The 14,786-nt window shown below is 34.5% G+C and overlaps 3 protein-coding genes across 5 annotated transcripts; all 3 read left to right on the plus strand.

Moving 5' to 3' along the window:
• Position 1: 1 nt before the first annotated feature.
• LOC141537605 (uncharacterized) lies at positions 2-7,007 on the plus strand. 2 transcript variants are annotated; one of them, XM_074258692.1, is made up of 4 exons: positions 2-105; positions 1,260-1,526; positions 1,644-1,784; positions 5,662-6,166. In XM_074258692.1, the coding sequence occupies exons 2-4, from the start codon at positions 1,260-1,262 to the stop codon at positions 5,881-5,883; spliced, it is 630 nt and encodes a 209-aa protein (XP_074114793.1). In that variant the 5' UTR covers positions 2-105; the 3' UTR covers positions 5,884-6,166. The 2 variants fall into 2 exon arrangements, with proteins under 2 accessions (XP_074114793.1, XP_074114794.1); XM_074258693.1 differs by lacking the exons at positions 2-105; positions 1,260-1,526; positions 1,644-1,784 and adding an exon at positions 1,856-3,978 and having other exon boundaries at positions 5,662-7,007.
• A 2,145-nt stretch (positions 7,008-9,152) lies between these two features.
• LOC141537492 (uncharacterized) lies at positions 9,153-10,834 on the plus strand. Of its 2 annotated transcripts, none has more exons than XM_074258504.1 (2): positions 9,153-10,235; positions 10,607-10,834. In XM_074258504.1, exon 1 carries the CDS (start codon positions 9,483-9,485, stop codon positions 10,230-10,232), a length of 750 nt encoding a protein of 249 aa, XP_074114605.1. In that variant the 5' UTR covers positions 9,153-9,482; the 3' UTR covers positions 10,233-10,235; positions 10,607-10,834. The 2 variants fall into 2 exon arrangements, with proteins under 2 accessions (XP_074114605.1, XP_074114606.1); XM_074258505.1 differs by lacking the exon at positions 10,607-10,834 and adding an exon at positions 10,337-10,577.
• Positions 10,835-11,212: 378 nt separating this feature from the next.
• On the plus strand, positions 11,213-14,506 carry LOC141537675 (uncharacterized). Its single transcript, XM_074258798.1, has 3 exons — positions 11,213-11,849; positions 11,906-12,651; positions 13,007-14,506. The coding sequence occupies exons 1-3, from the start codon at positions 11,213-11,215 to the stop codon at positions 14,504-14,506; spliced, it is 2,883 nt and encodes a 960-aa protein (XP_074114899.1).
• The last annotated feature ends 280 nt before the right edge of the window (positions 14,507-14,786 follow it).

A 14,786-nucleotide genomic window follows, 5' to 3' on the forward strand; every position in this document is an offset into this window, starting at 1 on the left:
TCTTAGATATATAGTGTAAATGTATAAAAAAAAAGTCATTGTTTCATTTTTATTAGTGTTTTTTGGACGATTAAGATTTTCTTCCAACTAGAAGTTGATCTGAAGGTATTAAAAACAAGAAAACTTTTGGCTACTATCTTCTAATAATTTTCATATATTACAAATCATATTCTTGAAGTAGATTCATCCCAGAAATTTACCTATTTATTTCGGATGTGACCAATGGTGCTTTTTTGATAGTATATTCATAATTGTTTACACTTTTTTCTCTCTCGGCCTCTATTAGTTAATCGGAAGTATTTCTGTCATACTTTTACAATAAATGGAATCTTAAAACGCATTTTATACATAAATAAATAAAAATTTTCCAAAAAAAAAAAAAACGCTTCGCTCTTCGATAGATAATTAAAACATAAGTTTTTTTTTTTTTTTTTTTTTTTTTCGAAGTTTTATCTTAATTTCTTAGTTTAAGAATTTTTCTACAAGGCAAAAAAAACATAGAAATTTTTCCTCTTTTTGAATAGAAAAAATTCCTATGTTGACATAGAAATTTTTCCAATGTCAACATAGGAATTTTCCCAATGTTAACATGGAAATTTTATCTTTGTTAACATGATAGAAATATTCATGGGACTTGGGAAAAATTCATCTATCATTAAAATTTATGTAACTTAATTTGATAATTACAAATTTACATAACAATTTTTTCATTCGAGCAATTTCAGATAATTTAAAAGTAAAACAGTGAAATACAGTCGGTTTGTGATAAAAAAATTCGAAGAAATTTTTTTCAAATTTTGCTTTACAATTCGAAAAAATTAAAAATCCAGCAGATTATGGACGATGTGGCTTAAACTGCCATAACTTTTTTAAAAATTGACTTATCGGGACGTTTACTTTTTCAAAATTTTTTTTATTAACTGTTCTTTTTGGGAAAAAAATAGAAAAAAATTATTCAAACCTATCTTCATCGTTATTTTTTAGATTTTTCGAAAAAACTCTGAATTTCTCGATGATAAACATTTTAATTTTTTTTTTTTTTTTTTTTTTTTTTTTTTTTCATATGAAACTTTGACATTTTCTACACTGAAAAAAAAAATTCTTGACTGGAGCGTAAATTTTCTTGGCTCAAGAAAATATCAAGGAAGATTGAAAATTTCTTGAATTAAGTCAAAGTCTCTTGGGCCAAGAAAATTTCTTCTTGCTCCAAAATAACTTTTGTTTTCATTAAAATTTTCTTAAAAATATTTGCCTTTTAGATGAATAAAAACCTAATAATTTTCACAAGAGATCAAGAACAGATTGTGATCCCTCGGAATATCACTAAAAATTGGTATACCAAGAAATTAATGTCAGCAGCTAATGATGCTCCAGTAGAATTGAAAGAAATCGATTCTACGGAGTTGAATCTAATTTTAGCGTGGTCTGCTGAAAATGATCAAGAAACCAGAGAATTGGTTGATGATGATGAAAATTATTGGCCGAAACAAATAAAACTTACTGATGTAGATAAAAATCATTTCTGGGTAATTAGACTTTTAAATTTTAAACTATATCTTATAAAAATAATCATAATAAAAATCTTATGCTGTAGATTTTTAAATACAATAAAAAAAAAATTTTTTTTGCTTATTCTGTTGAAGGACATAGAAACTAACCAACTTTTCGAAGTAATTAAAGCTGCCGATTATTTACAAATACCAACTCTCGTTGAGGTTACTACTCAAATAATGGCGGATAGAATGTCTGGAAAAGAACCGGAGGAATTGCGTCTTATGTTGGATGTGAGTAATGATTTGTCGTCTGATGTCGAAGATCGATTACGCGAAGAATATAATTCCATCACCACAGAACTGTGAATGCCGAATGTTTCATTTTTATTATTAATACAATAATAGTTACTTCATACAATAATAATTATGTCATAATGATCAAGACGAATCATACTTAAATAGAATTTAATAAATAAACTAAAATAAAACATGACTGAATCAAGTTTTGCACAGTAGGAGAGAAGGGGGTCAATTTAATCGAAAAAAGTTTAGTAATTTTTTACTAATCGAATTAAAACTAAATAACAATTTTTTTTTTCTTAAAATGGTAGTTTATTATGTCTATTATCATCATCAATACACAAATTAGTCAATAAACAACGTGAATTTTTAAAAATTATTAATTTATCCAAACGCGTCAAATGGTTCAATTGACCCCCGCTTGGGGGCAATTGAAACAATAATATTTCAAACTCAAACCCGAACTTTTAATAAATAATATATTAATTATTACTTGTTAATATTACTGTTGCACCGTTTTAATACACAGATATTATATTAAATAAATGAAAAATCAATTTAAAAATAATTTTCATTACAAATTCAGTTTATTAAATTGTTAGGTTATTTCCCTGAGTTTTTTCTCAGATCTAAACTTGAAATTTAATTAGAGTATTATTTTGACTTTATTATTATTATTATTATGTTAACACCCACCTTCGCAAACTCCTGTGAGATGAGCTATCGTAGGATTGCCCATAAACTTTTTCTACATCTCTTACAGAAGATTTCTACCAAATTTGGAGTCGATAGAAGCTATTGTTTAAAAACGGGAATTTTTCATCGTTAACACTCCCGCGACCCCCCTGGTGGGTGGAATTTTGTAAAATCCGTTTTTAGCTGACCTCTACTCAGCGAAAGGAATATTCCTGCGAAATTTAAAGTCTCTAGGTCTTATAGTTCCAGAGATGTCGTAATGAGTGACTATATCTATAGAAAGTCTCCCACACACAAAAAACAAATTTCTTGCGCCAAGAAAATTTTAAGGAAAACAAAAGTTTTTTTGGACCAAGAAGAAATTTTCTTGGCTCAAGAAATTTATCTTATCTCAAGAGACTTTGACTTCATTCAAGAAATTTTCAATATTCCTCGATATTTTCTTGAGCCAAGAAAATTTACACTTCAGTCAATAATTTTTTTTTTTCAGTGTACATATATACAGATTTGTCACCAGCCGAAAAAAAAAGTTTACATGCCTAAAAATAAAAAAATCTCAATTTTTTAAAATTTACTAATCTCAATGATTTCAAATTTTGATCATATTCAAGTTTAACATATTAGAATCTAATTCTAAGAGCATGAAGCGTTTTTTCAATTTTTTAGATTTCTTAATTCGAATGGTTCAATTGCCCCGTGGTTCAATTACCCCCTTCACCCCTAAGCTGACATCTAAAAATTTTTAGAATTGTTTTTTATTGAAAAAATAATTACAGAAAAATTTTGTTTTAATTTTTATTTGTAAAAAAACTTTAAAAACTATCAGTGCAATTTTTAAAAAATATTTTCAACTCGCTATAGCGAGTTAAAAATTAATAATTTAATAATAATATATTATATATTATTTAATATTGTGTATTAAATTCAATTAATACGAAGTATCCAAAGATTAAATAATAATTATCTCATGATTTGTTAAGAAATGACTAATGAATGTAATAATTTAAAATTTGTTTCACATAATAATAATTCGTATGTTGAACAATAACTCACGTATTGATAAAGACGATTATCGATAATATTAATTGTGAATCCTCGAAGCTATTTAATAGATATACCAATCATCACTTCATTATTTTTATCCTTAAAGTTCATCAGTAAAGAAATTTTTAATAGCGTCAAAATGTCCAAGAAAATGGATGTTGATTCGGAAATTGATTTTTGTAATATTTCAACAAGCGACGGAAAATTATACAGAGTGGAAAAATCTATGGTCAATAGGTGGCAAACGATAAGTGACATGTTGGAGTTTTCAGACGATACCAATGATGATATTCCTTTGCCGAATGTTTCATCGGAAGTATTTGAGTTACTTAAAAAGTGGGACAATGAGCATAGTTATTTGAAAAAAGGAGAAGGGATACCAATTAAAAATAATTATGGGTACGAATGTTTCGACTTAAAAGACGAGCCTCGAGCGTTTTTTAAGGTAACTTTTTAATTTTTTTTTTTTTCTTACAGAACTTTGTAAATTACGCAAACTATTGAAGTTAAGTTAAAAATTTCATTAAGTTCTACACTTGTAAAAAGATTTGTTGGAATTCAATTCATTAAATATTTTTAATTTATGATTTTTTGACCATTAGATTATTAACTAAGTATTTGTAATAATAATTTGGTTTTTTAAAACTAAATCGTACTTGATAATTATAATGTACATATAAATGATACAAAAAACATACTGTTAGAAAGAAAAAAAAATTGGTGACTAATAAAAATTTTTTTTTAATTGATTAATTGCTATTTTTACATAAAAAACAGTCGTTTTAATGGCTGGTTTGAATTTTTACAGTTTTTTATTTATTTATTTGAAAAAAAATATTTTTAAACTAAAAATTAAATCGTTTTCTTGAAGGAAAATTTTTTTATAAAATCATTTTTGTAAGAAAAAAAAACTTTATTATTAACTAAAATTTTTATACTTAGTTTAAAAAAATCACCAACAGATGGCGCACAGTCGCTGAACTTTCTCGCTAGAGAAAAGTTCTAAAAAAATATTTATAGCCAAATAATTTATTCGAAAATTCATCTTAACATAAAATCATGTTTTGTGACATTAAATCGTACCTGACAATTCTAATGTAAATATAAATGATACAAAAAACACTGTTAGGAAGAAAAAAAATTGGTGCACTTATAAAATTTTTTATAAATCGATTAATTGCTATTTTTACATAAAAGAAGTCGTTTTAATGGCTGGTTTGAGTTTTTAAAGTTTATTATTTATTCATTTGAAAAAAAATATTTTTAAACTGAAAATTTAATTGTTTTTTTAAAAAAAAATTTTTTTTTAAATCATTTTTGTAAGAAAAAACAACTTTTTACTATTAATTTAAATTTATATACTAAGTTTAAAAAATTTCAAACAGATGGCGCACAGTCGCGGAACTTTCTTGCTAGAGAAAAGTTCTTAAAAAATATTTATAGCCAAATAATTTGCTTGAAAATTCATCTTAACATAAAATCATGTATTGTGACATTAAATCGTACCTGACAATTGTAATGTACATATAAATAATACAAAAAACACACTGTTAGAAAGAAAAAAAAAGCCGTTTTAATGACTGGTTTGGATTTTTAAAGTTTTAACAGAGGAGCTAACACGATAAATTTTGAAAAAAAAAATTTTTCAACTCTATTTATTTTTTAATCTCTTCATCTGTCTTGTGGGAACTTGCGTATTGAAAATTGCAGCTTAATATTGTTTTGTTTAATTACAATTAATTTTTTTCGGCTGGCAATTGGAGAAATGTTCTGTCCTCTGAGCAGCCATTTATAAAAATTTATTTGTAAATACAGCTTGAAGCCAGCTGATACTACACTCAATTGTGTTCGCTGGCTGACTAAAGATAATACAGTCTGTAATTGGTTCTTATTTATGATTCGCTTATTGGAACGAAAGAAGGCGTTCAATTCGTATGAAAAAAGTACTTTCCGCAGGAAAATTTAGACTTTAAAATTGAATTGTAAATATAATTAATTTATTGTAATTTATTTTTTATCTTATTTTTTGTAAAGTACAATAGATGATCATTTATTTTTGTCTTTTATTTACTAAAAATTTAATGATTATTCATTCGGTAATTAATTCTTCTGTTTTTGTTTTCTACAGGAGATCAACCATAAAAATAAACATTTGGTTTTTGAATTGATAAAAGCGGCGAATTACCTTAATATACCGGACTTATACCGAGCAGGATGTCGATTCATCGCTATGACAATTAAGGAGAAAAAAACGGCAGAAGGGATAAGACAGTATTTAGAATTTTCAATGCCATCTCCAAGTCATTTGGCAGTGGTGAAATATAATAATAAATGGTGTGAAAATTTGTGAAATCATGAGACATATACAACATGCTCGCTTCGCTTATCTTCGTTCTTTCAAAAGTCTCGCCATTACCTCAGTCGACCAATTTAACATCTTATCTTCGTGCAGAAAAAAATAAATTCTGATGCAAAAAAATTTTACGTCTTTTTTTTTAAGTATCAATTTGTCCCTCAAATTCTAAAAAATCTATATATATATATTGTAACGGGTTTGAACCGTCTTTTGGTCACCCCTTTATTTAAATTTAATAATTAGGGCGCCACTGGAATTTTTATCACGGTTTCCAGAACCGGTCCAAGCAAGAGAGATATCACAGGGTCGAGAGAAATCATAAAAGTTTGACATAAATAAAAACAATTAAAATTGGCATCAATTATAAATTTATTTTAGCAAATTGACAACAATTAAATCTTATTTAATTCTCACACACACCCTCATACTTACAAAAGTTGCTTATTCCTACGATACCCTCTTATGGAGCGTCTATACCGCAGTTTCTATCATAGTTGCCTATTCCTGACGGTACCCTCATAAGGAGCGTCTATACCGCAGTTTCTAACTAAATCGTGCTGTCCACAGGACCCTCACGCTCTAAGACTCTAGATATGACCCTGGGTGGTCGCCCGGACCCCTGCCCAAGGTTCATACCGTCCTTAGCCCTTTCGCTGTCGCCCGGACCCTCACTACGGGACTAAGGAACCTGAAGTCGACTAGGCCAGAGGAGGATACCATGACACTAGTCGACAACCTGCTAATACTAACCTCCTCGACAGCCCGTGAACGAGAAGTATATAATGTAAATTATTTTCCACACACACACACACTATTCTCAATAAAACAATTTATCTAAAACACACTTGACTCTAATTTACAATTATTTTAAAATCTAAGATACTCTTTACAACATAACTTCCTGGGAATCAAATTTCCCGGTCCCTAACTTGACTTCGATAAATAAGTTAATTAAATTCTGGTTGCTTAGTTATTAATATCACAGTAGCGTTTTGTTCAACCAAAATGTTAGATTAATTAAAATTTGCTCGAATTCAAACTGCCTGAATAATCGGCTTATGTCTATTTTGAATTCCAGTCAAGATTTGAGACTTAGTCTTCAACTTGGTAAAAATTTCTCAACGCTAAATTTTATGTTGATTAGTTTTGAAATCATCGTACTGGAATTTGACAAATTTATTTATCGAAGTTTATTGAACAAATCTTCTTTTGTCGATAAATTTTCTCTTGTAATTTTGTTTTATAAATTAATTTACTATTTAACAATTTTAATATTCTAATTTAAGGAATTTGTGTCTATGATAATTTTATTTTATAATTTTTGATAATTTACCAAAAATAAATTTTAATTATTAATTTTAATTTTCCATTTTAATTCATTATTACTTGTTAATTTTATTGGTCAATTTTAATCTAACTTGGACAATTTTCTAATTTTAGTTTCCTTTGGTTTTATTTTAATTTCTAATTTGTAATAATTTAATCAACAGAATATCGCTTATATAAATGACGCAGTTAACTCAAAATTGTCGATATCAAAATTTCTGATTTGAAAATTTTAATCTAAATTTAATTGACCAATTTTATAATAATATTAATTCTAAATTTAACCTCTTTTATTTTTAATTTTGAAATTCTTCCAACTTATTGAATTTTCTATTTGTTCAAATTTTGATTTAACTAATTTTAACCTCGATTTATAATTTAAATATTTTAATTAAATTCGAATAATTAATTAATTAATCAAGTAGGGTGATTGGAAGACGGAACCTGGCCTGTGCCTAGAGTTTCTGGGGACGACGCAATAATTTCCCGAGGTTTGTAACGGGTATTTTTCCGGTTTTTATCTAAAAATAGACTTTATTACTGTTGTGTTACAGTCAAGGCTTACCTCTATATCTATATCCCCTAGCTCGAATGAAATCTCGCCGGAGTCCAGGATCTTTTTTAGGGATAGCTTATTACTTATAAATGAGATTTGAGCCTGATTATGATTGGTACTCTATTTATTTAAAACAACAAGCAACAAATATCGAAATTTAACTTATAAAATTTACAACCTTTATATCAAACATTGCTATATCGCACATAACCCACACACACCGTTTTGTTTTCCCGTTTTTCAGTGCCATCCGGTGGCCAAACTCTATCTACTACCTTTACGCAGTAGTATTCCTATTTTACCGATGGTTGCACGACCCTACCTGCCCTTAAGGGGGGAGACTCATGTAAAATTTTCAAAAAATCGATTTTTTTTTTTTTCGATATTCTGAAAGTATACTATGTTGAGCGTGTACTGACGAGCCGGAAAAAAAAAATCTCGAATATTTACAAAGTTATGGCTAATACAGTGGAGCGGGTCGGAGTACTTATTGTCAAGTAACGAGCCAGGTAATCGGGGCGCTTGAAAAGGACCTTTCTATTATAATACCTAGAAATATTTATTTTGTTCAACTACCGAGAATCCCTTTTAGTATATATATATACATACTTTTACATTCCTGCACACGTGTAACATTAGTACACGAATAACCGTTAGTATAGAAATATATTTAGTTTAGCTGGAGATTTCTTCGTGTTCAGTCGATTTTTAAAAGCAAAAATGCCGAATTATAAAAAGGCACACGTGGCAATATTGCACGAAATATCTCCAAAAAACGAAGTTATCAGGGTAATCAGTTCACCAATAAAGAAGGTGAAAATTTCGAAGCCAATACAAGCCACAATGAGAGTGCCAGTGGCAAAAACTCCATACCCGTGATAGTGAAGAAATTATAACAAATCCTTTACACGGGTACAGGATAATTGAATTTTTACGGTGTTCACAGCTTTGTCGGAAATTGTGAAGTGCTCGGTGTGTAATCAGAAGATAAAATTCAGTGAGTGTGGTTCCAGAGGTCTTGGTTTTAAAATTGTTATCACATGTCCATGTGGTAATAAAATAATCAATTCAGGTCCTTTCATTCACAACGGATTTGAAATAAACCGGAGAATAGTGTTTATCATGAGACTTTTGGGTGTTGGAAGAGAAGGAATAAATGTATTTTGTAACCTGATGGATCTATGCACTGGTTTGAGTAAAAGTTGTTACGCTAACATTGTGGAACACATTTATAATACAGTGAAATTATCATTTGAATTTCTATCGCAGAAGGCAGTGAAAGAAGAGATGGGAAAAAATGTTGAGCAAGGAAGAGAAAAAAATATTTTAAAAGTATCTGGAGATGGTACTTGGAAAAACGTGGTTTCAAATCAACGTACGGTGTTGCAACGCTCATAGGATATTATTCAGGGAAAGTTATTGATTTGAAAACAAAAAGTAGTTACTGTCAAGGCTGTGTTTACTGGAAGAACAAGACTCATACAGAAGAATTCCGTAAGTGGAGTGAGTATCATGAGGATGAGTGTCAACAAAATCACGAAGGTTCGTCAGGAAAGATGGAAGTCGATGCCATGAAAGAAATGTTCTCGACTTCAGAAGAAAAATTTGGAGTAAAATATGGTAACTACATTGGTGACGGAGATTCTAAGACATTCAAGGCTATTCTAGATTTAGAACCTTACGGTAATGAGTTACCAGTAGTGAAGAGTGAATGTATTGGTCATGTAGAAAAAGAATGGGCTCTCGACTTAGAAATGTAAGAAAAGAAAAGAAACTTTCGGGGAGAGGAAAACTAACTGATAAAGTGGTAAAAAAATTAACAAAATATTATGGTTTAAGTATTCAGAGAAATGTTAACAGTGTTGAAAATATGAAAAAAGCCATAATGGCTACTTATGATCATATTTTTTCCACTACAGAAAATCCCCAACATGATAACTGCCCTGAAGGCGTTGATAGCTGGTGCAAATGGCAGAAGGCTATTGCTCTAAATCGAGATCCTCGAGAAGAAAATTTAGCTCCATTACTTGGTGAAGAATTAAAACAGCATCTTTTACCAATATATCAAGATTTGTCCAAAGATGATTTACTTGAGCGATGCCTTGGTGGTCATACGCAGAACGCGAACGAAAGTTTTAACGCTACAGTTTGGCGATTATCCCCAAAACACCTGCATTCCGGACTAAAAGTAGTCGAAATTTCAGCTTACATTGCTGCTGGGATATTTAATGAAGGTTATACTTCCATATTAAGAATAATGAACCTTCTGAATCTGAATATTGGCACTTATGCTAAGATATTTGCGGATAGTACAGACGAAGAGCGAATAACCCGACAGAATCGTAAAAGCCTTTCAGAGACCAAAGAAGCTCGTTCAGCTCGCAGACAACATCAAATAGATGAAAATCAACTTTTTGAGGAGGCAGAAGGACTGTTATATGGACCTGGAATTGCAAATTAGTCGGTAAGTAATTAATAATTCAGTAAAACTACTCATTTTCCTGTACTGAAACTTTAAACGCGATTATCTCGAAACTACTTTTTGAAAAACTGCTCGTGTTGTAGCTCAAAAAATTATTGACCGATTTGTTTGAAATTTGGTGAGGCTTTTCTCTACATTACTACCGGAAGGATAAACCTGAAACTTCAGGTATTTCTGATTGATTACTAATTTTTTTTGGGGGTAAAAGGATAAAAAAAATAGCCCAAAATCGTAACTTTTTTTTAAGGCTGATTTTATATTGGATTTTATCCTTTTTTTTTTTAATTTTAAAGGTTTATCCTTTCCGTTTATATATCCTGAAAAAAAAAAATTTTTTTTTTTTTTTGTTTCAGATCAACGGTTCATGAGTGACAAATAGAGCAGTTTCGGACCTCGCGTCGGAGGCAGCCTACAAGACATCATGCTGAGCCGCCATTTTGTATTAAAAAAAAAAAAAAATGTTTTTTTATAATCTTAAAATGTTTAATAAAGTTGTGTTAAAAGTTCGAAACAATGAAATTATTTTATCACTGTAAAAAAAAATGTTAAAAAATGACCGATTTCGGGGCATTTACATGAGTCTCCCCCCTTAATCCCGTCTGGGTGCTTGAAAAGCAACCCTTCCCGACCCTACTTACCCCTAGTCCAGTCTGGGTGCTTGAAAAGCAACCCTTCCCGGCCCTACTTGCCGGCCCTAGTGGCGTATTCGGCCGCACACCCCCCCGTGGCGACAACCGAAGGCATTGGTTGAGCGAAGACAATGGACAGTCAAAACGAGGAAATGGGATTCGGCGATCAGGACGAGAGGATGGGACACGGCGATCAGGACGAGCGACCGACCCTGTGAACTTACCCAGGGCAGTCGGCTCAAATCCAGGAACACCCAGTTTTGACAATCATCACCAATCGAGGTATAGGGATGACTCCGTCGAACTCCACAGAAGGGACATGGTGAGAAAATGGGGCGTCGTGTTCAAAGGGAACGCGATGTCCTAGATTTTCTGGAACGACTTGAAGAATTGGCCGAAAGTTACGGGTACGAAATGGACGACTTGCTTCCTTGCATACCGATATTGCTCCGCGAAAAGGCTCTCCTCTGGTATCGTAATAACAAGAGAGTTTGGGACTCATGGGAAGACTTCGTACTGGACTTGAAAGCGTTTTATCTGCCACCAGGTCTCGAACTGGAGTTGGAAGAGCAGATACGGAATCGGGTCCAGGGCCCAATAGAGAGTGCAGCCGAATACGCCACCCGGATCCAGACTCTAATGAGGAGGCATGGACAAATGTCACCCTCAGCTCGTCTCACTCGTCTCTACCAGAATCTAAGACCGGAATACCGACGATACATGAAGCGGACTGAGTTTTCCAGCGTCCCAGAATTGCTACGACTCGCAGGCGAGCTCGAACAACTCACTGTTCAGGAAAAAGCATCTTCGCGCCGCGAAAATAAAACTACCTCCGCGAAAACTTCGGCCCCCTCGAAACCAAACACACCTCTCGAACTCTTCGAATACAATTGGCGGGAGAATTGCTGGCGATGCCGTCAAAAGGGGCACCGGAAATTTGAATGCACGAATCGATGGGTAAAATTCTGTATGCGATGTGGGAAAATGGATACATTATCACGAGATTGTCCATGCCCACGACAGGGAAACGAAGTGAGGACCGGTTCAAGCTCCCAGAACCGAGCCAGAGACCACCAGGGAGCTCCCAATCCGGTGACATTCAATCAGCCAACCAACCAATCAACACCACAACCGGGCAGTTCAAACCAAAAGACGTAAAACCAGGGGACAAGCGTCCATTTGCAAAAATAGAGGTTGGCCAGGTGACAATTCACGCATTAATGGACACCGGAGCCACGGCGTCGGTAATATCGCAAAAAGTATGGGATTTCATCCGCCAAAACAACTTGTACGAAAAATACAATTCGGTACCAGTGAGGGGATCAACACTCGGTCAGCATGTAGTGTGCACTACGGGCACTGCGTGGGTTAAAATCCGTGAAGACAACCGGATTTTCGCCCTGCCGTTTCACATTATTCCCACATACAGGAATGACATGCTGTTAGGAGTGGATAATCTCACCATATTAGGGTACCAACTTCTTAAATGCCACCCATCTTTTACTTGCTATGAACTAGAAACGAAATACGACGAAACAACTGCACAAAAGGAGATCGACGAACTTCTCCAACGTGACCAAGACATTCACGGACCGATTAAATGCGCGGAACACCGGATTAAGATCAAACCCGGAACAGAACCGATCAAAACTCGTTACTTTCCGAAAAATCCGAAGATGCAAGAAATCATGAATGCCGAAGTCGACAAAATGTTAGAGGATGGGATCATAGAACCCTCTAACAGCCCCTGGAATTCTCCTGTCGTGCTAGTTCGAAAAAAGATAGAAAATACCGGTTCTGTGTTGATTTCCGAAAAGTAAACGACGTATCCGAGAAAGATGCGTTTCCAATTCCCCATGTAAACGCGTCACTGGACAAACTGCGAAAAGCAAAAGTAATTAGTACGATTGACTTGAAGAGCGGTTACTGGCAAATACCACTGGAAGCGAACAGCAAAGCAATCACTGCGTTCACTATCCCTGGTCGTGGACTTTTCCAGTTCTGCGTCATGCCTTTTGGGTTACATTCTGCTCCAGCAACGTTCCAACGCGTGATGTATGAAGTAATCGGCGCTGACCTCGAACCATACGTGGTCGTTTATCTCGATGATATCATTATCATTAGCGAGACGCTGGAACAGCACATGAAAATACTGAGAGAGGTTATGAAACGCCTCCACGCCGCGAACCTGAAAATAAACCGAGAAAAAGCCACTTCTTAAAAAGTAGCACCGTGTATTTGGGCCATGTCATCGATGGACAAGGCATCAGGACAGACCCAGAAAAGGTTAAGGCAATCACCGAGATTGCACCACCGCGAAACCTGAAAGAATTGCGCCAGTTCCTCGGAATGATCTCCTGGTATAGGAGATTCATTCCAAACTGTGCTGACCGGACCAAACCACTCACCTCTCTGCTCCAGAAAAGAAAGAAATGGAAATGGGAAGTGACAGAACAAACCGCGTTCGAAGAACTAAAAAAATGCTTGAAAACCGCGCCGATATTAGCCGCCCCGGACTTCTCAAAAAGCTTCTCCGTGCAAACCGACGCCAGTGACGTAGGAATAGGTGCCGTCTTGACACAGGAACAGGACGGTAACGAAAAAGTAATTGCCTACGCGAGCCGATCATTGAACAAAGCCGAGAAAAACTACACCGTGACCGAGAAAGAATGCCTCGCAGTGGTCTGGGCGATCCAAAAAATGAGACCATACCTCGAAGGGTATGCGTTCACAGTCATTACGGATCACCAATCACTAAAGTGGCTTAGAACAATGGAAAGTCCGAGCGGACGCGTAGCAAGATGGAGTCTATTCTTACAACAATACGACTTCGACGTAGTATACCGGAAAGGAAAGTGGAACAAAGTGGCAGACGCGCTATCACGTAGCCACCCGAGTAACAATGACGAAACTGATGATTCTAGGAGTCAACTCGTGATAGAATCATTAGAGCTAGGCGACGCATGGTACGAACGCATAAAAAGAGGTGTAGAAAATGATCCGCAGAGATACGCCGAGTATTGCCTAAAAGACGGGTTACTATATCGACACGCGTATCACAGCTTGGACTATACCGACCGAGGGGACACATGGAAACTATGTATTCCTGCGGCAGGCGTTGATAAAATCATGAGAGAGAATCATGACACTCCTTCGGCAGGGCATGGCGGCATCGCGAAAACGATTGCTAGAATATCCCGAAGCTACTATTGGCCGCGAATGAGAGCAGAAATAACCGAGTACGTACGACGATGCATAAAATGTCAAGCGTATAAACCCTCGCAACAACCACCATCTGCGCCGATGGGCACAATTCCAGCCACTCGTCCATGGGCCGTCGTCTCTGCTGATATAATCGGACCAAAGCCGCGATCATCGAATGGAATGTCGTACCTCGTCGTCTTCCAAGACAAGTTCACCAAATGGATCGAAGTCCACCCACTCCGGCAACAAAAAGCGTCGGCAATCGCTCGGGTCTTTAAGGAACATGTAGTATTACGATTTGGAAGGGTTGAGACAATCATCACTGACAATGGAACCCCATTCATTAGTAAGGAATTTACGTCGCTACTGGAAACTTTCCACATTAAACACGTGCGAACCCCCATACTCTCCACAATGTAACCCAGTCGAACGAACAAATCGTGTCATCGGAACAATGATTGCCCAATTCGTGGGTGCCAATCAGAGACACTGGGACAAACTCATACCCGAATTAATGTTTGCTTATAATACCGCGAAGCATGACTCCACCGAGTTCTCCCCAGCATATTTGAACTACGGTCGCGAAATCCAACCACCTGTATCTGTAAAATCACAGCGAGAACCAGAAAACCACGAACACTACGACGTGCCACGCGCAGTACAAACCTTGAACGAGACTATCGAACTCGTAAACGTAAAT

Source organism: Cotesia typhae, unplaced genomic scaffold (genome assembly GCF_013202065.1).
Source record: "Cotesia typhae breed Kobodo isofemale line unplaced genomic scaffold, CoteBio_Ctyphae scaffold_91, whole genome shotgun sequence".
Classification (NCBI taxonomy): Eukaryota; Metazoa; Arthropoda; class Insecta; order Hymenoptera; family Braconidae; genus Cotesia; species Cotesia typhae.